The sequence below is a fragment of the Physella acuta genome, unplaced genomic scaffold (assembly GCF_028476545.2).
Source record: "Physella acuta isolate Inbredline_101_S28 unplaced genomic scaffold, ASM2847654v3 ptg000869l, whole genome shotgun sequence".
In the NCBI taxonomy this organism is placed as follows: domain Eukaryota; kingdom Metazoa; phylum Mollusca; class Gastropoda; family Physidae; genus Physella; species Physella acuta.
Genome location: NW_026732386.1, coordinates 51286 through 78498, shown reverse-complemented (window position 1 = coordinate 78498; position 27213 = coordinate 51286). Strand labels below are relative to the sequence as shown.

General features: G+C 37.3%; 1 protein-coding gene across 1 annotated transcript; it reads left to right on the top strand.

Annotated features, from left to right (window-relative positions):
* Positions 1-7880: 7880 nt before the first annotated feature.
* On the top strand, positions 7881-14914 carry LOC131952353 (peroxisome proliferator-activated receptor gamma). Its single transcript, XM_059314969.1, has 10 exons — positions 7881-8087; positions 9294-9470; positions 10098-10161; positions 10503-10714; positions 11052-11129; positions 11247-11399; positions 11630-11868; positions 12575-12705; positions 12957-13049; positions 13427-14914. Exons 2-10 carry the CDS (start codon positions 9411-9413, stop codon positions 13585-13587), a joined length of 1191 nt encoding a protein of 396 aa, XP_059170952.1. The 5' UTR covers positions 7881-8087; positions 9294-9410; the 3' UTR covers positions 13588-14914.
* The last annotated feature ends 12299 nt before the right edge of the window (positions 14915-27213 follow it).

The window sequence follows — 27213 nt, the reverse complement described above, 5'->3', positions numbered from 1 at the left end:
TTCAATTTAATAAACAATTTTAATACTCCAAGCTTATCCGTAAAATACCTACAACATTTGCACTTGATCAATCCCCGCTAATTATGTAATTATTTTTTTTCCCAACACCAAAACAAAGTAATTAAAAAGTAAATTATTTTCACGGAATGCAATGGTTTTACAAAGGGAAGTAATTGTGTTTTTCCTAATTTATCAAAGGGAAGTAAGTGCTATAGGACTAAATAAAGACATAATTAGAATTTTTGTAAAAGATGATATTTTTTTTAAAACTTGTGTTTAATGAACATGCCGACAATTATTACTATAATTTGAAAAATGAAAATTATTTCCCAACACTTTCAATAGTAATTTTTTAGCTTATAAATTTAGACAAATGCGCACGATAATTTTCTAACACTTAAATTCGTACAATTCCAACGACATACAAATGCATTACATACAGAACTGAGCTTTATATATTAGATATATCCTGCCACTAGGCCGTTTAATCCGGTATACCCTACTTAATAGGACAAAGACATATATATATATATATATATATATATAATTATATATATATATATATATATATATATATATATATATATATATATATATATATATATATAATCGCTAAGGCAGGGGGGTGTCATTTCCCCTCCCCCCCCACCCTTATTTCATGGACCACCAAAAAGACAACTATCACATAAAGCTATATCTACAAACCAGTGAATATTATAAAAACCAATATTTTGCGTTTACTAATCTAGAATTTCTCTCGGTGTCGGCGGCAGAAACTAACATGAGAACCCCTGGAGTCTGGCACCGTGCACTTACGATTTACTTACAGGCAGTAAACTTTCGGCAAATGTTTACCTTGTGTTTGTTTACGTTTCCGTGAGTCGGATCACGGACGTGTTCACGTTTCGATCACGTTTAGGTCTGCCGTGAACACGCAGCTTCACTGTGACCTTTCCTGTCGGTGACCTTTGTCCACGAGACAAGGGTCATTAACCCCAGACGTAATCTGTTACCTACACAGTTTACACGCCAGGTAGAGTTCACCGTATCGTATGTCACGTGATGTCCTTTCGAGGTGTAAGTGGACAGGGTAGCTCCCCACCCCACCACATAGGTGCTAAACCTGAAAGATGCCCCCAACACATAGGTGCTAAACCTGAAAGATGCCCCCCAACACATAGGTGCTAAACCTAAAAGATGCCCCCAACACATAGTTGCTAAACCTAAAAGATGCCCCCAACACATAGGTGCTAAATCTGAAAGATGCCCCCAACACATAGGTGCTAAACCTAAAAGATGCCACCACCACTTAGGTGCTAAACCCACCACATAGGTGCTAAACCTAAAAGATGCCCCCACCACATAGGTGCTAAACCTAAAAGATGCCCCCAACACATAGGTGCTAAACCTAAAAGATGCCCCCAACACATAGGTGCTAAACCTAAAAGATGCCCCCACCACATAGGTGCTAAACCTAAAAAATGCCCCCACCACATAGGTGCTAAACCTAAAAGATGCCCCCAACACATAGGTGCTAAACCTAAAAAGATGCCCCCAACACATAGGTGCTAAACCTGAAAGATGCCCCACCACATAGGTGCTAAACCTGAAAGATGCCCCCAACACATAGGTGCTAAATCTAAAAGTCCTCTATTGTTGCTAAATATTAAAATCCCCTATGGGTGCTAAATATAACGATCTTCCCCTTCCCCAATAGGTGCGAAGTATGAAGATCCCCACATAGATGCTATATCTGACGATCCCTCATAGGTGCTAAATATGGAGATTCCCCACCCCCATAGGTGCTAACGATCCTCCACCTTCCCTCCCCACCACCACCTTTATCCTATATGTGCTAAACCTGGCTACCCCGTCCATAATTTTCTTCCGTCTAGCAAGTCTCGCGAGATTATTAAAAAAAACCGGCATCGGGTGCTAGAGTTACTGTTGACTAGAGACTAGAGTTACTGCTGACTGGGTACTAGAAGCTACCACTGAATGAAGAATGTGACCCAGTTTCAAGAAGAAAAACAAGATGGTCGACCTCATTTTTTTTTCCTATGAAAATCTTGTAAGTTCGAAATTTTTGAGTGTGAAGTCTTGGGGGATGGAGGGGGCGCCTCAGCACGCCCCCAACCCCCGCCCCTTTACAGAAGTGTTAGTATTACGAAAAATAGAAGTACGTGGCGTTTGTCTCGCACAAGTTTAACTTAAATATCGTTATGCTTTGTGTTGAAGTTATCTTTTAAATGAACCTCAAAGTAATAACGGTGCAAATGTTTCGAATATTTTGTTTAAAGAAAAGTATTTTTATAAAATTTTATATTTGGCTTAAAAAATAATTGTTTTTATAGAAAGATAATAATATAAAAATGAAAAGAAATAATAATTTATGTTCACTTAGATCTGGGAAAATAAACATGTGCAAATGTAGTTAAATCCCGTAGTTACGTCCCTTGAGAGGCGTATCGATTGAAAAATGGGTTACTCAGGTATGCTATTATCACACGGGACAACGCTACCAACCATACAGTTTAGTACAGGAAGCTGTCCAACGACTAGCCTGGTTGCTAAAGTTCAGCATTGAACAGCATCGAACCCATCAAAACTTTTATTAAAGTGACAGTGGTTAAAAACATACGGAGAAGTGGGATCTCTTAGCAATTTACAATTTTTTTAAACACCTTTAAAAAGAGAAAAAAAAATGTGTTCATGGAACGGATTTTTTTTTTACGTCACGAGTTTTTTGTAAACGATATTATCTGTTTATCTGTTCAAGTGTAATTTAAGAAGAAATGGAAGGTACTACATAGCTACATCGGAAGTTAGTCTCTTAAAATAAATTTAGTCTTCACATCTTTGCACCAACGCGTTTGGCTGTTATTTATAATGTCCTCCACTTTTTATTGCTAGAAGTTAAGTCGTTGATAAGACTGTTAGAAAGATATATACTTATTTGCACCCGCAATTTTGTTACAACTTGTTAAAAGAACTGCAGTTAAAATGTCAATAATAGTAATCTATAAATAATATACAAATGTTATATTCATCAAATTACAAATGATAGAATATATAATCCCTCAAATGTATAATCCTTAAGCCACAGGTGGTTTAATGGTGGTAAGCCAAAGACTTCTAGCCCTGCGCACTCGTCTTAGTACGGAAAGGTCAATGACCCGAGTGTTTTAGTCTTGACTGGTAGATGTTGCTAGAGCGACGATGGGCATGACCCAAAAATAGAACTAGAAATATGATAGGTTTCTGTGTGTTAGAGGAAGGGTAATAAGTAATATATTTTGCTTAAATCAGATCCTAAATGATGCATTACATTACTACATTTATTTAGCTTAAAGTAGATCATAAATGATTTTGTATTACATTTGTAGATGCTAAATTATTTATTACATTTTTTATTATAATTGATCCTAAAATGATTTATTAAGTTTGCTTAAGGTATATCCTAAATGCTTTATAACATTTTGCTAAAAGTATACCCTAAATAATTCATTCGATTGTGCTTGGTAAATGAAAACCCATTTAAAGAAAAAAGTCTAATTTTTACTGTTGAAATTTAAAAATAAAATATAAAGATAATGACCTTACATTATCCAAACACTTTTAAAAATTATTAAACATGTTCTACTCAACTTTCAATTTTTTTTAGCAATTCGTCCAATCATCTCTGAGCCTAATCAGTCATAATACGTACTCGACATTAGTTGGGGATAACGCCGACTATATTTAGGTCTACTTTTCAACACCTGTGAGCAGATCTGCCAATTATGTCTTAGATGTTTAATGAGGACGCTCGTATGTGTGGATGACTTGATATCGAGACAGTGAAGACGGCTGGGCTATAGTAACCTCATCCTACCTTCACGTGCCTAGCTCGGAGAGTCAAGATTCATGTGATTCATCCACCGAATATATTGCCATGACCGAAATTGTGTTTGTTTTACTATTCTTAGTAGCTTGGCTTTGTTATAAAATATGCATGTATTTTCAAAAACTTCGGAAAAACCAATCGTTTAAATATTGTTCTTAAAACTTACAATTATTTTTAAGTTTGTTAATGCAGATTGACCACACTAAAGAGTGATATTTTAAAATCAAGCATAATCTTACTTAGTTCTTTTATTTTATTTTTTAATATTTTGAGCAACGAAAATTTTTCTCCACTTTTTCCGGTGCCTCTTGTACAAAGCCAGTCCACCCCTGCCTTCAACGGCATCACAAAGCATTCGGACATCATGCTATATTTTAAATAGTGAGCAACGGGCTAGATACGCATGTCCCGTATTATGGACATCCACAGTTTGAGAACCAGTCTCCACCACACACAACTTCATACATTGATCAGATACAACGCATGCAATCTGTTTCTTTCTATAGTTATTAACATAATAGCAACGCAAAAAACTTCATTTTCTACCACATATATACAGTGGCGTATCGAGGTGGGGTGTCACCCGGTGCTGCACTTAATGGTGTCATCCCCCCCCCCCCCAGAGGCGTAACGACCCTTCCCGGGGACAATTTTCGATATGCACCCCCCGCCCCCTAAAACTTTCGATTTGCACCCCCCCCCCTCAAATTTTTCTCTATATATTTTGCTATTTTTTGCCTTGGTGTCACCCCCTTAAATGGTGTCACCCCCTTAAATGGTGTCACCCGGTGCGGTCCGCTTTCCCCCCCCCCCCCCCCCCCTCGCTGCAGCCTGCTAGCACTGAGCTCAGCATCCTTGACCAGATTTTAACAACGAGGCCTTGCAAAAAAAAAAACTTGAAGTGTCAAAATGCGGTCAGCAAAATCTTTTTTTTTTTGTGCACATATTTAACTGGCAACACATATAATTTTGGCCGTGTTTGTAGCCAGATAAATACAACACAGGCGACTGTGTTGCCAGATAAAATACAACAATTTTTTTTTTTAATTTGATGTGTCCAAAAAGCCCGCTTGTTATCACAGTGCAGACGATTACGACGTCACACAGTTGACCGATATTTCTAAAATTAGAAAGTTGTTTGTTGTTTATTTAGGGTCATGGCTGATCCGTTCAATTTCGGGATAGTCTGACTGTTTTATTTACAAAACATAGCTACACACAGGTATTTTATTTTGGGGGGCGGGGAGGGGGGGATGGGTTGTACTATCCATTTAATTAACTAAGATTTTTATCGAACTAATTAATCAGCAACTTGTTTGTTTACTTGACGGTCAGAGAACTTGGTGGAGTTAAGAAACGATCGTTATTCATTATCTGGGTTACACCTACTTATATGACTAACGATGAGTAATGAATGTTACTCATAGCACACCATCAAGTATACTCATGATAGAACTAATCGTTTTTTAATCATCTCGATTTAGCCAGGAATTGAAATTCAAATATATATTTAAGTTCTAGGACTCTGAAACATGCAAAGTAGTGACTTACAGACTCATTGACTTATTGACTCACTGACTCATTGACTTATTGACTCACTGACTCACTGACTCATTGACTTATTGACTCACTGACTCATTGACTTATTGACTCACTGACTCATTGACCAGCTAACCCCACAAATAAAAGATTATAAGCCTAATTAATGTGTTTGGAGTTCCAGTTTATATATATATATATATATATATATATATATATATATATATATATATATATATATATATATATATATATATATATATATATATATATATATATATATATATATATATATATATTTAATATAAGTATGTGTATTTGAATGTGATGTATGTTTGTAAATGTGTGTGACCTACAATACACCGAGTTTTATCTTTCAGAATTATATAACCTGAGATAATGTTACATTTAACAATGAGGTGAACGCCATTACAATCCAGCTTATCTCTCATTGGCTTAAAACCTAATCTCACCGCGTTTAATTGGTTTCCTGAAAAGATAACGCAACAATCAGGCAATGAGTTTAAGAAAAAAAAATCTGGCTAGCTTGCAGACAAATGTGGGTTTTACGATCGGTTGTTTTTATATGTAAAAGGGGAGAGGGTGTGTGTGGGGGGGGAGCATAACCTACCTTGAGATGACCTGGGAATTCTACTAGGTCAGCGTCACCTTAACTGGTCAGCTCAGAGATTGTTATGTCTGTTACACCACAAACCGTGTGTCTGATGCGAACCTTTCACCTTTCACCTAGATATTTTCACGCGCTAAAGCACATTTTTTTTTAAATTTTTACTTAAATAAACTTTATAAATAAATAGTAATCTAATATTATACAATATATCTCGAATTTCAAAATGAAAAAAAAAAAAAATTCGGTGAAATGAAAGCATTTAATCGGTATTAAGGAAAAAGCAACTGGTACTAAAAAGTCAAGTCGTCCTTGAGGTTCATTATGTGTATGTGCTCTTGTCAATTAATCTATGCACATACACCTTTACTATGTCTAGCTTGAACTAGGTACTCATCAAAGCTAGGTGTACTCCTAGACGTTATACACACAGCCCGGGAACCGAACTCGAGACTTCCGGAATAGCAGCCATGCGCGCTACCGCTGGACCACATCGTCTGATCCGGGCCACCAACCGACTTTCGCAGATCGAGTCACGTGGCTGAGTGGCTGGAGTCTGTATTGATCCGTCAATGACGGTTATCTTTTCAGATAAAACTTGTCTGCCTTAGCTAGCGTCCCCGGCTCTTTATCTAGGCCAGTGTTTAATCTTAATGAACCTAGTTAATTAATCGATGCACGGGCATAACATTATGTAAACAAAAATAAATTATCCAGTTCTTAAAAAAAAAAAAAAAGAATAGCGTTTTAATTTGTTTTAATTTCTTTACATCCCCACCCCCCACCACCCATACACCCACCCACACCCATACCCCCCCCCCACACACACACACACACTTGCAGGTAGCCATGAATAGCCAGCACTTATATGACGTCATCAAACCTGGTCACAGTGATCTTCTGAAAATCGAGGTCAGACAGTTTTAGGACAAGGGGGAGGGTGAAGGTGGGGGAGGAGGAATTATTTTTTTTTCTGTCTAAAAATGACAAGAGCTCTTTTGTTTTGGATGAGATTAGTTGGACGTTACCAGAAAATGTGCTGACTCGCAGATCCATGTTGGGGAAAAAATTATGTGAGAGAAAAATTAATTTAATTAATTAGCCACATTAACCTACTACTCTAATTCATCTGCCCCTTAACAGCGGATTCACGGTAGATGAGTGTGAAAAAAAAGAATGTATGATTTTTACCAAACTATGTTTTAGTAAATGCTGTTTAGTGCTGGAAAGTCATATTTTGTAAGTATCAGAACTAAATCAGAGGCAAAAAAAAAACATGTATAAACTTTAAATTTTAATACTCCTAAATTCTGGATAAGAGTAGAAAAACTATGTATAAATCGTGTGAATTCTCCTAAATCTTGAAATCAGCCATGCGACAAGCTGTCAATCCGCTAGTCAAAACTCGGTTACTAGCCAGATGGGCGGGGCCTAGGGGTGAACTCAGTTAATTTATTTCAGGTCAAGAGAGACATCGAGAACAGACAGCCACGGGCGAGCTCAAACTAATTTACCGACGGGGGTGTCAGCATCTTTTTTTTAAAACCGCAACATGCCGGGTTCGCGACTTAAAAATCATTTTCCCTATTTTGGAAAAGTTGGGTAACAATCCCGGGGAGGGGGAGGGGTGTATTAATGTTGATATTTGAGTGTAATCCTTTATATAAAAAAAACACAACCCTTCTCATTTTTTAAAAAATCTGAACAGCCTAACTACCATGTTTTTTTTATTTAACCCCCACCCCTCCCGCTTTAATTAAACCTGAACTTGCGATAAACCCACCGATTTCCCCAGCCATAACTCAATGCCATTTTTTTTCTAAAACTATTATTTACTTTATTTATTTGTCTAACCGAAAACTAAACTCCGCCCCGAATCGACGTGGGAATTTTCAAGGTTGTTTTTCTCATGCTGCGCCCCCCAGTGACCGGCAAAAATAGACTCGCCCGGCGCGACAAAACGTATAAAAACAAGCTCGGCTCGTGGATTCTCTACAAGATCCTAACAGTAACAGGAGCTTCCATTACTGTGAGGTAAGCTTTTTAAACTGCAATCTTTGATGCTTTCATGTAGTCAGTTTAGACTTAGAAAACTGTTGTATTAATATTTAATAACCTTTTTGATAATTTAATTAAGACTGAAGATTTTTTGTATTAGGTAATTCTTTTATAATCAAGTTCCATTCCGTTTTAAATATAATCTATTAGACCAATTTGTTTAATCATATTTTGTTACATTATACACATGCTACAAGTCAAATTCATCCGTAGCGCAAAGTATAAAGCATTGTCTATAATTGCAAACATGTAGCTGTTTTAATGTAAGTTGTAAACTAAATGTAAAACGGGAAACGCGAAACTACGAATCGCGGAAACCTTTGGAGTACACAAAAAAACAACGATGCCTAACCTAGTTTTGAAATGCGTTGGTTTAAATGTGAAAGAAACCAAATTACTGTCAATATTTACACCAATGAGTCTTGTAAATGCGAAAATATATCTAGACAAAGGTGTAGATTGTAAACGTATATTTTTTTAATCTGTAAAATACGAAACTGTAAATTAGGTTACCCTATAAAAGATACTCATGACGATGAAAGAAAGTCGGTCAGGGTTGTTGTTTTTTTGTGTGCTTATTAATGTTAATTTTATTATTGAAGCTGGTATTTGTATTCAATCAAAAACGGAGATTTCTTTGCGTATTAACGATGGATTAACTTTTAAGTTTATGTAAAGCGTTAATCCTTTGGTGGTTTATCTCCCCACCCTACGCGTGCAACCTTCGTGAGCACTTCATCAACGTGTGCACACGTGCTGTCATCCGGTTAGAACACAACATGGTTGCGCTTTGCGACGGAATAGCCTGTGTTCGAATCCAGACTGAGTTGATGCCAATCCTTGGTCAGCTGTGTAAACTCTCTCAAACTGTGAAGGGGGGGGGGGGGAGAAGTAGGGCAGAGGTTCAACCTGTATTTGCTAATCTTGATTAGAAAAGATTCTTTAAATATCTTTCAGCATAGCGACTAAACCAGATATAGGCCTACTCTACCCCACTTGTTATATATATTTCGCAAAAGTCTTAAATTAAAAAAAAAAATTAGCCATTTATTGTCGGTTTTTTTATCTAAAGATACTTTTTATCATTATTTATCAATATTTTGTATCATTATTTATCAATTTTTTTATCATTATTTTTGTTGCATTTAATTGATACAATTTTGTATTCCTACCTCTTTATAGTGTCCATCAACTAGTTTGGGAAAAATCAAATTCCGTCTTTGAAGACTAAGGATATCTGTCTACATCTAAAGACCCTTCACCTGTCTCAAACCTGTCTGACACCTGTCTGAACCTACAATGGCCGAACTTCAAAGAATGTTGCAAGGAAATGAAGTCTTCACATTTGAGCCAATGAAAGTAGGTCGTTTAGTTCTTAGGTCTTTAGGCCGACTGAAACTAGGTCTTTTTGTTCTGTTACGTCTTATGGAATTATATGTTTCAGTTGGCTTAATGATTTTATACAGAAGTCTTTAGGCCAACTGAAAACTAGGTCTTTTAGCTCTTTCTTTACGTCGACCGAAAACTAGGTCTTTCAGGTCAGCAGGCCAGTATGGGTCTTTCTGTAGGCAAACAGAAACTAGGTCTCTTAGAGTTTTTACATTAAAATTGCCAAAACTATTATTTTTTTTTTACTGTCAATTGGTTTAAACTATGTCTTGAGTCATATGACTTTAGTTTTACTCAGACTTGGTCGTTTTTATCTTGACTTCTGCTATTGGTCTTTTAATTATCCTCAAACTAAGATTGGTACGGAATTAAGTGTCTTTCACTCTACTGCAATATTTTGTCTGGTACACAATTTTTCTAAATACACAAAAATAGTTAAGCTATTTGCTAAGTAAAGATCATGTACTACAAAACCATAACATAGTCCTGACTTATATTTAACATTCTGACTTGTCTTACATCGAGATTTAACATTTAACACAACTGTCTTACATTTCATAATGTTTAGGCCTAACATTAAACTGTCCTGACTTTCAGGTGCTGCTTTCTGGTCTCCGCAGTCAGCTGACCACTAGCCACGCCCCTGCCGGCAACCTCAATGGTAAGTTTAAAACTTGTCTCATTATATTTCGGTTTGATAAGTTCTACTACATATTTTACTTGTCAATCAACACTCCAGTTATATATATATATATATATATATATATATATATATATATATATATATATATATATATATATATATATATATATATATATATATATATATATATATTGCAACTTATTCTGCAACGAACTCCATACTTTTCAAAACATGTTCTGCAACATGTTCCGAAACATGTGCCGCAACATGTTCCGAAACATGTTCCGCAACATATCCTGTTTACTATTGAACAACCCCTTTGTTCCTAGCTGCTCACCCTCCCGTATTCTCTCCCCTAGGCACGCACGAGCTTAACGCCAACATCCGCCAGCCCCTGGACAACCTCAGCTCTCAACCTCGCTACAACGCCAACACCATGGCAACCCCCGACACCCCCATCTCGACCCCCACCCATTCAATCAACGTGAACATCAACATCAACACCACCAACAGCAACCCCGCCCATGGTGTCCCACTCAATATCAACACACAGCTGACACCCAGGCGAGAGGTAGGTTTTTTTATTTTAAACATATTATGCTACTTTTATACTTCATACAAATCCCAGCTTTATAATTATTCAAATCACAGTTTTATTCTTTGTACAAATCCCAGTTTTATACTTTATTCAAAATCCCAGTTATAAAGTTTATACAAATCCCAGAATAATTTTCATACTTCATGAGAATCCAAATCCTAAATAGAAAATCATAACTTCCCACTTTATCTATGCCTATAAAAATTCAAATCTTCAATAAGAGTAAGATAACTAGTTTGTCAGCGTTATTTATTTTAAAAAAAAAGGAATTCTGCTTTCTAAAACGGTATTTTCTGATGGCTTTTTGCAGCTGGATGTGCCGTCAGAGACGTCTGCACGTGCCGACACCAACGCTAACGTCATCAACGTTGACAAACTTTTGGAAGAGGTACGTCCAAAATTCTAAACTACTCTTTTCTTAAAATACTGTTTTATCATGCCTTCATTTCGTTTCCACTTTGCGTAGGACCTTTACCTATTGTTTTGTTATTTTTTCCGTTGCTAGGCACGTATGACGCCCAATGACGCACGTAAAACTTTGATTAACCAGGTCACGTCCGCCATCGTTGACGCCCACTTCGCCACCACCATCAACACCCATGCCAACGCCCTGGCCGCCAACGAGAGAATCACACAACAGAAGGCAGCAGGCGAACTGGTAAGGCCCGTCTTTTCTTTTTGCCATTTTGGCTGTCAGCAATTTCTTTTTGCCAATAATTTCTTTTCGCGTCTTTGGTTGACCGTAATTTCTTTTTCATTGTTAATAAAGGTTGTTTATTTATTTATTTATTTTTTTATTTTATTTTTTTCAAATTTTTAAATTCAAATTTTTTTTTTTTCATTTTCATGAATATAAAATTATTATTTATTTCGTTTTTTTCCCCATAGACTGAACCCGAAAACTCAACCGTTGTCTGGAAACAGTTCATGTCCGCCATGTTGCCGGAAGTGTCGAAGGTGATCAACTTCTGCAAGAAGCTGCCAGGATTCTCCGAGGTGGAGCTCGGCGACCAGATGCAACTCATCAAGCAGGGCTGCTTCGAGGTCATGGTGACCCGCATCGCCGTCCTCATCGACGAGATCAACCAGGAGATGCTGGACCCGGAGCTCAAGATGAGATGCTCTAGGTGGGTGTCTTTGTACGTCTGGGGGGGGGGGGGGGGGTCTGGGGGAGCGGGGGTCTTGTTTTAGTGGCCGGACCTAGAACTTAGGATGAAGTATTCTTGATGGGTGTCTCTATACGCCTCTGGGGGGGGGAGAGGGGGGGCTTGTTGGTCAATCGGATAATTATCCGTCCTTGACAAACTCACGAAAATCCTGCTGCCTCTAACCTGGGAATCGAACTCGAGACTAAACGGTTAGCAGTCGAGCACTCTGCTCCCCGGCCATATCATTCCACCAAAGATCAATAACTATCAGATAAAGTTTTGAATAAAACCGGTTCATTTACTCACGACCCTGTAACCTCCAGAGATGTTTTATGTAAATGAGAGGCGGCATATTTTCCTATGAGTCATCTGTCCTTCTTGGTCAATAATGGACTATAGAATTTGTTTTTAAATATTCAAAACAATTTTTTTAATTTAAAAAAAAAACAAACGAAAAAGTTGTTTACCATATCGAAAAAAAATATGTTATTTTAAAACTTAGCGTGCGCCAGACATTTACTTTATAAGCCCTTATTTGAATAAAAAATATCTTCGATCCTTAGTTTAGGTAAAATCTCACAGCAACAGCTTAATCTTATTGAACATTTAAAACCACGGACTAAAGATCAAAGTCTAAAATCGCTTTTAGAAATTATTAACAGATATTTTTTTTCCAATTTTTCAGAGATGTGATCCGCAACATGCCCATGGGACCCCTCCTTGACCAGTTGTTCGAGTTTGCTGAGAAGTTTAACCCACTTCACCTGAGTGATGACGAGATTGGGCTTTTCACAGCTGTGGTCATTATCTGTCCAGGTAAGAAAAATAGCCTTCCTGGCAATGGAGTTAGTAGTTTGGGTTAGGCAAAAATATTCCTGGGTCAAAGTTAGGTTCTAAACAAAATGTCATTAGCTGGAGTTGGGGCAATCGTATTTGGTTAGAGTTAAGTCATATAGACTTGTAAGCGCTAGACATAATTTTCTTGTTTGTTTTTTTTTTGTTTTGTTTTTTTTGTGTGTGTTGATGTTGGAATTTAAGGAAACGTTTTTTTTTTTTTTTTTTTTTAGATCGGTCAGGACTTGCAGGCCATACGACAGTAAAAACAATCCAACAGCTTTACCAACAGGCCCTCTACCAGCTGATCAAAAAGAATCATAATGGTAAGTTTATAAGTCATGCAATACATTAGATAGTTTTGTAATTAAGTATGGATACAATGGTAGTATGGACACAGTAGTAGTATGGACACAGTAGTAGTATGGACACAGTGGTAGTATGGACACAGTGGTAGTATGGACACAATAGTAGTGCGGACACAATGGTAGTATGGACACAATGATAGTATGGACACAATGGTAGTATGGACACTGTGATAGTATGGGCACGGTAGTAGTATGGGCACATTCACGAAATAGGGATATAGAGCTTTTTTGTAGTTTAGCTACATCTTTCATTAAAGAATGTTGGTTGTAATGTTCGCGTCTCAAAAAACGTGTGCACACTCTCTTAACCCCAATGCATGTCCTGACCTCCACAGATCCCGAAAAGACCTTCACCTCCCTCATGAGCCTGATGCCCAAACTGAACCAGATCAACGACGCCCACACCAAGTTCCTCAACGTCATCAAATCCACCTCACCGACCAGCTTCTCCCAGCAGTTTCCCCAGCTTCACAAAGAGATCTTCGTCGACAACTAAGTCTGTCAACCTCCTGCTATAGCCGCACGCATGTTACACATTAATGATGTTACTAATCTAACCTTGACCCCTCAGGCCAGGGGTCACTTCCGGGAAAGGTTTGCAATACAACATAATCAAGTCATTAATACCGTCTTACACAACGTAAAAAAAATGACGAGTCTAACTAAGACTAAACACAGAAGTTCACGGCCGTTAAACTGAAAGTAAAAATCACACGCTTATCTCTGTGATAGATCAGTTCGATCCTGAAATTACAACAAGCCGGAACTGAAGCCGGAAGAAAAGCCGGCACTGATGCCGGCAAATCTCAGTAGTTCAGAGTACCGTTGAATCTCATAACACGCACAAATCTCCGGGGAGAATTTAATTTAAATATATTTTTGAAGACAAACTACAAGTTAAAAATTATGGATGAGAATAGAGGCAAAAATGGCATGTTTTTATGGAAATGTAAATTTGTAATTATTTAATTAACATAAAACAACACCGCACTGGCTAATTAGCTTGAAACTAAAATTCAAACAATAGCAGGGTGCTTGATGAATCTCAAAGTATTATGTATGTTCTAATTACAATATAATTTCAAACTCAAATTTTAATTATATTTAACATTATCACCCCCCCCCACACACACACACACACAACATTACACACACAAATTACATTTGTTTTTTAATTTACCATATCAAATATGTATACAAGAAACTCACACAAACGAAAAAAAACCACTCCATTATATCATACCATCATTACAAATTCGCGCTGCATTAATGCGATTGAAATCCTTATGAACATACACACAGTTTGGACTGGTGTATGTGAATTGTACTTAATATGTGTTCGTTTATTTATTCTCATACTTGATGTTTAAAGAAAAATGGCACAAACAAACTATGCAATAGTTGTTATTTAAGACCAACATTTGTGGTCGTTACTCGTACAATGTTTCTTCACTAACGTGAGTATTTATTTCATTTTCGTTTAGTTTTTTGTTTTATTGTCATGAAATTTATGTTTAAACATGTTTTCTGTAGTAGATTCTATGTAATATTGTAATATTCTCTATGCAAAACTTTGACCAAATGATGTGTGTGAAAGTTTGTCTATGTGTGAGAGAATATGTTCAAATGAAGCAAGTATGAAGCCAGCAGTACTTTGTATTTAGGTATTACTTGCTATTGAAATAAAGCTTTTGTCATACGATATTTTTTTTTTAATTTTAAGTTAAAGAAAAAAAAACATTAAATTTCTTTTACAGTTGAAAAAATTGTAATCACAAATTTAAAAAGAATATTTTTTATTGATACTTTATAGAATTTTTTTTTTTTTAAAATGCTCCCCCCTGTGTCACCCCACCCCCATCCCCCCTGCCCCCCCTTCCACCGCCTCTGTACTGTCTGTGTGAAATGCAAGGCTGTCGTCTGTACCGACTTTTGTATTTTGAAATATTTTTATATTGTCACAAATATGACACGACCCAAGTTTATGTAAAACAAATGACACCTCACAAATGACACATCACAGATGACAATTTAGTAATGACAATTTTCTTTGTGTATAGAACAAGCAACTTAAAACTGTTGTAATTTTTTTTAAACATATTTTAATGAACCAATACTTTTGTTTTATTTTGCCAATGTGATATTGAATAATAAAAACAAGTCGAAATTATTTTCTTGTTCTTTCATCTTTAACTCGTTTGTCCAAGTTTTGTTTCGTTGTGTTCTTTAAAGATTAAAAACAACAACGTGATTGTTTAGACACCTTGATTAGACCAATAGTGAAGAAACAAGTCTATGTAGAGCTTCTATTTTTAGCCACAACCTAATACAGAGATCTTTTAGAAGGGGTACTGAAGGTACTTGAAGTTAGTATTTTTATATGTATATTACAGATGTAAAGAACAGGTAAACTGCCGTACAGAAATAGAACACGGAAATGCATGTAAAAAAATAAATAAGATTATCATACACCTGTCCTTAGGACAGGAAACATAAAATACGTTGCATATGCTGGGAAACAACAAAAAAAAAAAAAAAAGCAAGGAAACGAAAACATTTTCCCCCACCCCTTCACCCTGTAAGAGCTTAGAGAAAGTCATAAAACAAACACTAAACCCCCCACCACAAAATTTCAGAAAAGCACAACCTTAAAACAGCCTACCACTCATATTAGAAACAAAACAAGGAAACAATATGGTTCCCTCCCCCACCCCTCCCATCCAATGTCACCCTAGAAAGAAGCTTTAAAAATGAAGGGAGTCAAAATCGTGTTCAATAATCAGAAGACATCCTTTACAGCTCTATTTGACTCGACTGACGCATCCATTACAGTTCTATTTGACGTGTCTGACGCATCCTTTACAGTTCTATTAGACCAGACGGAAGCATCCTTTACAGTTCTATTTGACATGTCTGACGCATCCTTTACTTTCTATTTGACGAGACTGACGCATCCTTTACAGTTCTATTTGACGTGTCTGACGCATCCTTTAAAGTTTTATTAGACCAGACTGACGCATCCTTTACAGTTCTATTTGACGTGTCTGACGCATCCTTTACAGTTATATTTGACTCGACGGAAGCATCCTTTACAGTTCTATTAGACCAGACTGACGCATTCTTTACAGTTCTATTTGACGTGTCTGACGCCTCCTTTAAAGTTTTATTAGACCAGACTGACGCATCCATTACAGTTCTATTTGACGTGTCTGACGCATCCTTTACAGCTCTATTTGACTCGACGGACGCATCCTTAAAAGTTTTATTAAACCAGACTGACGCATCCTTTACAGTTCTAGTTGACGTGACGGACGCATCCTGTACTTTCTATTTGACCACACTGACGCATCCTTTACAGTTCTATTAGACCAAACTGACGCATCCTTTACAGTTCTATTAGACCAAACTGACGCATCCTTTACAGTTCTATTATACCAAACTGACGCATCCTTTACAGTGTTATTAGACGCGACGGACACATCCATTACAGACACTGTATCGTGTTAGTTGGTGTATTTACACTCGTGCTAGCTTTACAACACATTGCCGTCTTCACAAAATTTTTAAACTGTGATGTACTTGCTAAAAGAAAATTGTTCCACTGAGAGATTTGGCTGAACTGCCAGTCCTTATAAAGTGCCCGGTCTTGGGCTAATGCTCAACAATGTAGAGGGACGGCGTGGTCAGAGGCGTAGCGACCCTTCCCGGCGCCCGGGGACAAACTTTTCGATTTACACCCCCCACTCAAGATTTCGATTTTTTTTTCAAACCCATTTTGGCGCCCCCTAAGGTCGGCGCCCGGGGACATATGCCCCCCCCCCCTCGCTACGCTACTGGGCGTGGTCGTTCGACTTCTTGTCCCTAGCCAGAGTCGTAGCATGTCCCTGGGTCCACCCAACCCTGATGGGTGACTGATTTCGTTAAGGAAAGTAAAAGTTGCGGGGCATAGTATGACTTCCACATACCGAGGCCATAGGCACATATGAACTACTTCACCTACACCTTGGACCGCCAGGTTCAAAAGGGGACTTCACTTTTTTTTTCTACACCAAAGCCTCGGGTTTTATAAAGCTCTTCAAAATGACCCCAGGTTTAAAGTGTAATGTTCTAGAACATAGATCCATGTCTAAAGCCGAGATGTTCTAGAACATAGATCCATGGCTAAAGCCGAGATGTTCTAGAACATAGATCCATGTCTAAAGCCTAATGTTCTAGAACATAGATCCATGTCTAAAGCCGAGATGTTCTAGAATTACGCATCTGCCCTTATATCTTGCTACAACACCGACCACAGCCCCAGTGTAACTAGACTGTTGATATACCCCCCCCCCCCCCCCCCCATGGAGACATTAGACAACTCGCAATATCTCGGTCAGGAGCTCGACCACACTGTTGTTGTTGTTGTGTCTTCAAATTCCACACTCAAGTTGTTAGTACACACTAGTTATTTACTTGTGTACACAATAGTTATTTACTTCTGTGCACCAATATTTATTTATTTGTGTGCACCAATAGCTATTTACTTGTATACACCGCAGTTATTTTACCGAAGGGACCTCTTTCGAGTGCTGAGAATGTGGGTTTAACTATCGAAGGATGTTTACATGAAATAAAAGCGGGTAATAGGACAAAAGGGGTGAGGTGGGGACTAGATATACACTGAGGTATTGATGTCAAGCCTTATATGGGGGCAGGGGATAGTTGGGAGGGAGAGAAGAGATGTGAATATAAGGATAAAAATAGAAGGAAAACACGTTTTAATATTATAGTAAAGTTCCTCTCTAAACCTAGCGATCCATTAGGCAGATGTATTGTTTATATGTTTCTTGACCTCGGCATATGAAGAGATATTATGACCAGCCGCCTATACTTTCCTCCACGTAAATGAGGTACCCATCACGAAGCGAGATCTGAAACTGTGGCCTTCGGGCAAGCAGCCAAGTGCTCTACCATTCGTCCACGAAGTCCCTTTTTCTTTTTTCATAACATGAACGGGCCTATAACTTTTGAGTAATTTAAAAAAAAAAACATAACTTGATTTGTTGTTTAGCTGTTACAAAAATTCTGTGTTTTCTTTTTTTTTCTCTGTATTAATAATTCCAACTAAAAGCTATTTCGGTTGGCTTGTATTCTAGAAAAAGCTATTTATAAACATCATGAGGTAATGTTTTCTAGAAATAAACAGCATGCATTGTCCACGCGGTACATCACGCGATGCAGAAGACATGGCCGGCAGACTTGCTGTCATTTGAAAACAATGTTTACTTTTAGAAGCATGAAGGTCTTTTATCAGCTTTAAACAGAACCGTACATTTCTTAAAAACATTTTCAAATATAGAGATCTACCCAAAAAATATTTTCTAAATTTAATTTGGCCGCCCAATAAAAAAAAATCTGGGAAGTGGTTCAAGGTTTTTGGATCGCTTGACATTCACCGAATAAACTCCAACAAGCGATATGGGGATGGGTTTGTTCTAAAGCTATGTGCGCCGTTATGAGTATGTACGTAATTAGCTTGTGTTTAATTAACCACGAGAATTTTCCGTTACGTAGATAAATGAAGGAAATAATTCTGCGTTATGTGCCCGACAAATAAAAAAAAATAGTGTCCTTTGTCTCCGTTTTTGTAACACCATCGAAAGATTAAACTCTAGATTAACTAGTTTAATATTTTTTAAACATAAAAATCTGACATGGGCGTGTGTGATGTTAGCCGACTTACCTAAAGATATCAAGTAAATGTTTTTAAATGACGGTCATTCGTGTTTTTTTTAAATGTTAAATATCTTTTCCACCACCCCACCTGACTATAAATACATCACCGGTAAAGTAGAGTTGATCTAATTTTGAGACGAACCGTGCTGGCATCACTATACCCAATAGAATTTATAACGCTTGAATACGTGAGTTGAAAGTTCACTGGATAGAAAGTTCGAGTTTTTTTTAGTCGACTCATTTAAATCAGGATACACACAGCCAGAACTGACAGGCGCAATAGACTGGCCACCTCCCACCTCCCCCAACACACACACACACAGTTACACCCCCCTCCCCAACATATGCCCCCCCCCCCCCCAGTGAACCTCCTCAAAGATGCGATGTACTTTTAACTCGACCCCGAGCTTGTACTATCTAGACCGACTTTTGGCGGTATCAGCCGGCGGTAAAAAAAAAACTCATTTAGATCAATCAGATTTTCTTGATCCTCGCGATAGCCGGATTCTATGTCATGATTTTAATGTACACGAATTTAATTGTGTAGTAAAGATTGAAAGGGGTACATGAAGTTTTATGGTGATTTGTAGAGAAAGTAATACACATTTTTTTTTACTAAATTATGTGTGGTGTACGTGAACATGTTTGATTTTTTAAAATCTGTACATATTTACGTCTATGTTTAGCTCATGTTTCTTGCTGTTTTAAACTGCTGGGCTGTGGTAAACACAAGTGTTGACTAGAGGGGGGGATTGCGGTTTAGATCTTTCAGTAAATAAAGACTTGTCGTAGCCTGTTTGATGGATTGACGGAGATGATAGTCTAGTTATAAATAAATATATATATATATATATATATATATATATATATATATATATATATATATATATATATATATATATATATATATATATATACATATATATATATATATACATCTGGTCCAAACAGCAAACTAAGATTGTACCCTCATAATATTTTCTTAGTATTCTTCATTGTACTGTGTTTATTGTACAGCGTTGTTTTCGGGATTTGTCTTTCGAGTTTTTGCCGTGCTTGCCCGTGTTTTTCCGTGCTTGCCCGTGTTTTTCCGAGCTTGTCCGTGTTTTTCCGAGCTTGTCCGTGTTTTTCCGTGCTTGTTCGTGTTTTTCCGTGCTTGTCCGTGTTTTTCCGTTTTTCCGAGTTTGTTGAAGGGATAAAGAAATGGTTCTACAAGGAGAGGTACCTATGAAGAGATGCTTACTCGATCCAGCGCTGTAAAGATGGTGCGGTGTTTTTTTTTTAGATTCTGGGCATGTGCAGAAAAAAAAACTACCCGAAGCGGCGCCGTGGGTTCGTTCCCAGCATCTCAACCTCCTCTGTGGGTTCTTTTTTACTCAATATAGGAAAAAAGTACAAGCAAATAATTCAGGCACAAACTTTTGTGTTTTCAGTGTATAAATTAAGCCAATAATCATTATGCTTAGACATTTTTCATGTACTAGCTACAGGCTACATGCATATTTTTTTTTCCTGTAATAGCTACATGTACGTATTTTTTCCTGTAATGGCTACATGCAGTGGCGTAGCGAGGTCGGGTGTCACCCGGTGCGGCACTTAATGGTGTCATCCCTCCCCCCAGAGGCATAGAGACCCTTCCCAGGGACAAACTTTCAAATTTTCGATTTGCACCCCCCTCAAACTTTCGATTTGCACCCCCCCCCCTCAAGTTTTCGATTTGCACCCCCCCCCCCTCAAACTTTCGATTTGCACCCCCCCCCCTCGAGCATTTCTCTATATATTTTGCTATTTTTCGCCTTGGTGTCACCCCCCTAAATGGTGTCACCCGGTGCGGTCCGCACCCCCCCCCCCCCCTCGCTACGCCCCTGGCTACATGTACGTATTTTTTCCTGTACTATCTACATGTACCATTTTTCCTCTACTATCTACTAGTATCTACATGTACGTATTTTTTCCTGTACTAGCTACATGTACGCATTTTTTCCTGTAATAGCTACATGTACGTATTTTTTCCTGTAATAGCTACATGTACGTATTTTTTCCTGTAATAGCTACATGTACGTATTTTTTCCTGTAATAGCTACATGTACGTATTTTTTCCTGTAATAGCTACATGTACGTATTTTTTCCTGTAACAGCTACATGTACGTATTTTTTCCTGTAATAGCTACATGTACGTATTTTTTTCCTGTAACGGCTACATGTACGTATTTTTTCCTGTAATAGCTACATGTACTATTTTTCCTGTAATAGCTACATCTACTATTTTTCCTGTAATAGCTACATGTACTATTTTTCCTGTAATAGCTACATGTACTATTTTTCCCACGTTTTCTTTAACTTGCTTTCGCGTCCGGTTCTCCAATCAAATCTTGCGATCGATATTTCGGGCACTTCCCAGTTAGCTAGCGCGCTGAAATTTTCAGGGAAGCTTTGTTTCCGATGACCATAGAATATCCAATTGTTATTATTACTAAATTGATCCATGGAAACATTTTATTGAGCATTTTAGACCGCTATATAATTGTAGTAAAAACGTGGGGGAAAAGGGGACATAACCCAGTAACTGTAATTTGATGAAAACAAGGTTCGGTACTCTCCCTCTTTTTGCTTACTGAGTATTGTTCACACGGTGGTAACAACTGTTGGCCATTATGGGGGAGATGATATGGTCGAGTGGTTGGGTACACGATTGCTATCCCACTCGACACGGGTTCAAATCTATGTGTTCTAGCCAGTAACGTATTCACACAACGTGTTTTTTACGAGTTGTCTTCGTTTACCCAAAAAAAGTGAAAAGATAAAATCGATAGCAAGATTTTAATGCAAACAAACAGACAAAGACTAAAAAGTAGAAAATAATAATCATTAAAAAAGTTTTTAAAAAACCACGTTTTCTGATTGAACTAAAAAGTAGAAAATAAAAGCTATAGATCACAATAATGCAAGCGATCACTCTACTATAAGCGATCAAAAACGTGGGGTGCCGTGATTTTCTTACAGTTTCTAATACTGTTGACTCTCTACAAGCTCCCTAATAAAAGTCAATAGCATTATCTAATCAATAGTAATATAACTTTTACTTCGGCGCCCCACGTTTTTCATCGCTTATTAGTAGAGTGATCGCTTGCATTATTGTGATCTATAGCTTTTATTTTCTACTTTTTTAGTTCAATCAGAAAACGTGGGTTTTTTTTAACTTTTTTAATGATTATTATTCCTGTAATAGCTACATGTACTATTTTTCCTGTACTATCTACATGTACGTATTTTCCCCTGTATTATCTACATGTACGTATTTTTTCCTGTACTAGTTACATGTACGTATTTAGGAAACCGTTGCGCATTAGCCAGACCGCAAGCAGAAGTATTCCACTGCTGCTAAAATGGACTAGTGGGTCATTGCCATAGTCCCTGAACCGCTGAGTCCTCTAAAACTGGGCGGTACAGGCGGGGCAGGGAATGGAGTGTTGACTGACCTTTGGACGATCAGGCAGGCAGACGATACCGGGAAGGGGGGGGGGGAGGTCTCTGGCAGACATTTATATTTTTTATTTCAATAATTTTTTTTGTTGTACCTAACTAGACCGGAACTAGAGCTTGTTTACGACTTGGGTATATATATATAAAAAGATTGAATTACGGTGATGGGCGCCGACATTGTAGGTCAAGGTGGGATGGGTGTGTCGTGCCCCACCGCTCCCCCTTACCCCGACAGGCAACACTAAATAAAAAGTTGAAATATTGATATGGTGTGGGATATCGAAACAATTAAAAGTAAATATCTTAAGAATTTTTGTGAAGGATTATATAACATAATATGACTATGTTTTTTAAATAACGAAGCTGTGATAATATAATTAGTATGAAAAGAACACTCCCCTTAATATCTAGTCTGGGTTCTAGAGGATAACTGTACGGCTGTTTGTAGCAAGTCAAACGTTGCTAGACTCAATCAATCATTGTTTTTTCTTTTGGGGGGGGGTGTGCAGCATTGGCGGAACTAGAAAAAAGGGCCACCCCGCAAAATTCTTTTTAGCCCACCCCCCATATATATATATATATATATATATATATATATATATATATATATATATATATATATATATATATATATATATATATATATATATATATATATATATATATATATATATATATATATATATATACAAACAAAAATACGAACATATGATACTCATTACTGGCCTGTTCGGGTTTTGAGACAAAAATAAAATTTCAATTAAAACAAATTACAACATCATGTCATGTGTGTAGGTGCGTTAGTTAGTGTGTTTTGTGAAAATTAGTTTTATTTTAAGTCTGCTGTAAGACCTCATTCTAGTCGGTATAAAGAATATAAAACATGAAAGCTTTGTAAAAGTAATGGTGTCTTGTGTTATGTTTATTTATTTTTTTTGTATTTATATTATTAATTTTAAATTCATTTCCTTTTTGTACTTTATCATTCTTTAGTCAATACTTTATGATAAATAATAATTAAGAGAAATAATTCCTTTTTTAATTTGTTTAGTACAAATCTATTAAAAGGAGCTTATGAGCATCCCTATTTGACTATTTAAAAAAGGGAAATAAGTCATGGAAGTGGTTTGAACGTTTACTTATCTTTGATAAGTTTGATTGTAGGAGAAAGAGGACTCGGCTTTCAATGTGGTTTAAAAACAAAGGGAAAATGATATACATGAGCCTGGGGTGGTATAGAATAAAGATAAGGCCTTTTGGCCGATTCTAGTCGGAATAAGATACGCATGCGATACGCATGCGCAATGGAGAGAAACTACGACTTAGCGGCGATGTTTTCGATGGTACTGCGCATGCGTGTGTTTACAACTGCAGAACCCTAATACCAACCCTAATCCTATCCTTAACCCTATCCCTAACCCTAGCCCTAATCCTATCCCTAATCCTATCCCTAACCCTAATCCTATCCCTAACCCTATCCCTAATCCTACCCCTAACCCTCATTCTAGCCCTAACCCTAGCCATAGGTCACTGCGCATGCGCAGAACTATCTTTTGGCGAAAAATCTTATTCCGAGTAGACACTTCGTAAAGATAATCCAACCGCAGCTACGGTAATCTTTTTGCAAAACAACCATCAAGTCAAAAATGCTATAAAATTATTTTTTTTAACTATAACAAAAAAATTTTTTGGTCGGCTGTGGGCCCCTAAATGGCGTGCCCCCCCCCCCCCCCCCCGCATTGCGGGCTGTGGCGGCACTGTAGTTCCGCCCCTGTGGTGCAGATTGTTGGATATGGGACGGAGTGGTCTAGTGGTAGAGAACTGGACTGCTAACCCGTAAGTATCGAGTTCGAATCCGGGTTCATGTCAGTAGACCGACCCTGAGTCCACCGAACTCTGATGGGTACCTAACTCACGTTAGGAAAGTATGCCGAGGTCACAGAAACAAGTGAACTCTACTTCAGACCGTCAGGTTTGAAAAAGTAAATTTACTTTTATATTAATTGTTGGGTGCATATTATTGGGTGCTAATTGTTAGGTGCCAACTGTTGAGTGAAAATTGTTGGGTGCTAACTGTTAACAGCAAGTTTTTGCGTGTAAACCGTTGAGTAAAAATTTATCCTAAAAGGAAAGGCAGTCAAAATAAAGGCTCACTTAGATTTGAAGGCCACGTTTTTAAAGCAGAAAAAAGTACTTATTAATTAATTTAATTACCTTATGACAAAATTGTTCATGTAACTGTGGCAACATATTAACCAATTACCTTCTTGATAATTTTCTAAACATTCCACCAAAAACCGATACTTATATCAACAGTATGTAGTACATGTCCACACAACAACCTGACTTATAATTTATTCGCCTAGTTTTAAAAGTGTATTCAAACATATTTACAGGCACAAAATATTTTTCCCACAAACTTTTATTTATACCCATCTAAAAAAAAAACAGGATAAACAACACACAACGTTCATTAAATATGTTTTGACAACATTATCGTCCAATCTTTTGTTACGTAACTTTAATATCTTGACACCCCCCCCCCCCTCCCCTTCGCCTTCTCTAGCCACTATCAACAGTCGTTTATTTCTGGTGATTGAAATGGGGGCAGGCGTTATATCAGTGCTATAAATAAAGGCTAAAGTAATAGGGATGAAAGTCCACGCTTAAAGTGCAGGCTGCTTCTTGAATTCATTTTGTTTGTGTCTCCCACTTCCGAAATGAATGAAAGTAAAACAAACAGGCATATTTTTGTTACCTGATAACTTTGTTGATTTTAATTAAGGCTTTTTGTTTTTCAATTTTTTTTCCACTAATATTTTGCGTACAAACTAAATATTTAAATGAGAAATTAAAACGAGAAACGGGGAGTAACTCAACATCACATTGTGGGAGAATGATCTCCCTAAAGTGCGCTGTGAGTAACCTTGAACTTGAACCAGCCCCGCCATGTTTTCCTCGACCTCAACAAGTTTCCCGGAAATGTGAGCTTATTGATTTGGCACAATTTGACATCTGTTGTTTGTTGAAAGTGTCGTAACTTCATTTTTAAATTTCTTCAAAAGTCCATAAAATTTATAGATCTAGATAACTTTTTAAAATTACCAATCTTTAAACCATAGTCGGTGATTTCATGTTTTAAAATATCGATATTTAAACCTTCAATACAATAATTAAAAAATAAAAATCCTTAATTTTACAGTTTACTGTATTTTATACCAAAAGTGGAGATAACACGATTAAGTTTGGTGAGATGCGTTCTCAGATGTTTACAAACATGAGAACCGACCAATGAAAACAAAGTAAAAATTTCATTTCAGACCTAACGATCCACAGGGTAGTTCTGTTTTTTGACTTAGGCATATGAAGGGATAGAGTGGTCAGCACTATGCCCAGCCGCCTGTACTTTCACCAGCGTAAGTCAGGTACCCTACTCATCAGACCTAGTGACTCGGTGACGTCTCATAGATTGTTAGCAGTCGAGTACGATACCACTCAACCACGCCGTCCTAAAAGAAACTTAAAAAATAAAAATCTTCACAACTAATATTAGAAGTAAAATTCGTATATTCGTGTAGGTGATTGTGTTTTTTTTTAGGGTACAGCATGGTCTTTAGGTAGACCACACGACTGCTTACCTGAAAGTGTGGAGATCGTGGATCGTCCCCTGAATGAACAGCCTCCCTCCCCCGTCCCCCTACTTATGTGCTCCATCGTTTTTTACTTATAGGTACCCACCAAATAGATAACAAGGCAATCAGAAGAAATTGGGAGAAATAATTAACCCACAAATGCATACCGTTGCAGAGCTGAAACATACTATTTACCTTCCCATTCACAGAAGAAAAAAAAACATCGTGAAATACGAATTTCATTTATTCTTTGGAAAAAAAAACACAGAGGCAACATTAAGAACTGGTTAGAAAATTTATTTAAAACTTGGACCTTGCCATACCCTCCCCTTCCCCCTTGTATTTTCTTTTTTTTTTTTTTTTTTTTTTGTATCTTCTGGTTTGGTTTTGAACTCTACAGCTATGTGAAAATTAGGGTTAACTAACTTTTGCATCTAACACAGTAACCACTTAGTGTGATACAAAAGGGTGAGTGATGTATCAGATGAGAAAGGCCCTTAAAAGAAACTTTCCCATGTCATAACACCGGTGTCGTATTACAAGGGGAAACTACTCACCACTGACATACATCGATTACGTGCCCTAGAAAAAAATATTTAAAAAATATATTTGTTAGAAAGAAAGCTAATAAATATTCAAAAAATATTGTGTTACTGTAAACTGTTATTGTTTGGACAGAAACACAAATATTTGGGTTAATTAAACGTCGCTTTAAGGAAAATATTTACGAAATGAAGAAAAAAATGCATCCTTATGTGAAGGTCATTTGTTGCTTTTTCGAGGTACCCGTCATACAGATTTTGTTGAGCTGGATCCTGGTTGTACTTGGCTATTTCCATGGTAAACGTCCTGTATAGTTCCTGGAATTTCATGATCACACCCACCCACGCGCACACACACACACCACCCACGCGCACACACACACCCACGCGCACACACACACACACACCCACACCGCTTATTGGGAATAAAATCCTTTTCCTAGCGAGTTAAGTGATAGGTTTACGTTCAAGAACGTAAGACTTATTTTCAATGTTCATCATTTTTTTTTTACTCAAACCGGCACATAGTTACACCAAACTCATTTTTAACATCTTTGCTTTTCTGTGATTTGTGAATATAATAAAAGACATTTTCCTTTTTTTTTTTAAATTGTATGTGTGGTTTATTAAAACATGCGTTTGAATAGGAGCTCAACTATCTAGAATGGTTGGCTAATGGTGTTAACACAAGTGTAGTCATTCTTATGAAACACAGCAGAAGGTAGCAGTTTAAAATCTGGTTGGAGAGTA

Excerpts from the sequence above, each read along its gene's own strand:
- LOC131952353 (XM_059314969.1), top strand. The coding sequence starts at position 9,411 with ATGGCCGAACTTCAAAGAATGTTGCAAGGAAATGAAGTCTTCACATTT. Across the intron at positions 11,869-12,574 it reads CTCAAGATGAGATGCTCTAG|AGATGTGATCCGCAACATGC; the intron begins GTGGGTGTCTTT and ends CCAATTTTTCAG. Across the intron at positions 12,706-12,956 it reads TGTGGTCATTATCTGTCCAG|ATCGGTCAGGACTTGCAGGC; the intron begins GTAAGAAAAATA and ends TTTTTTTTTTAG.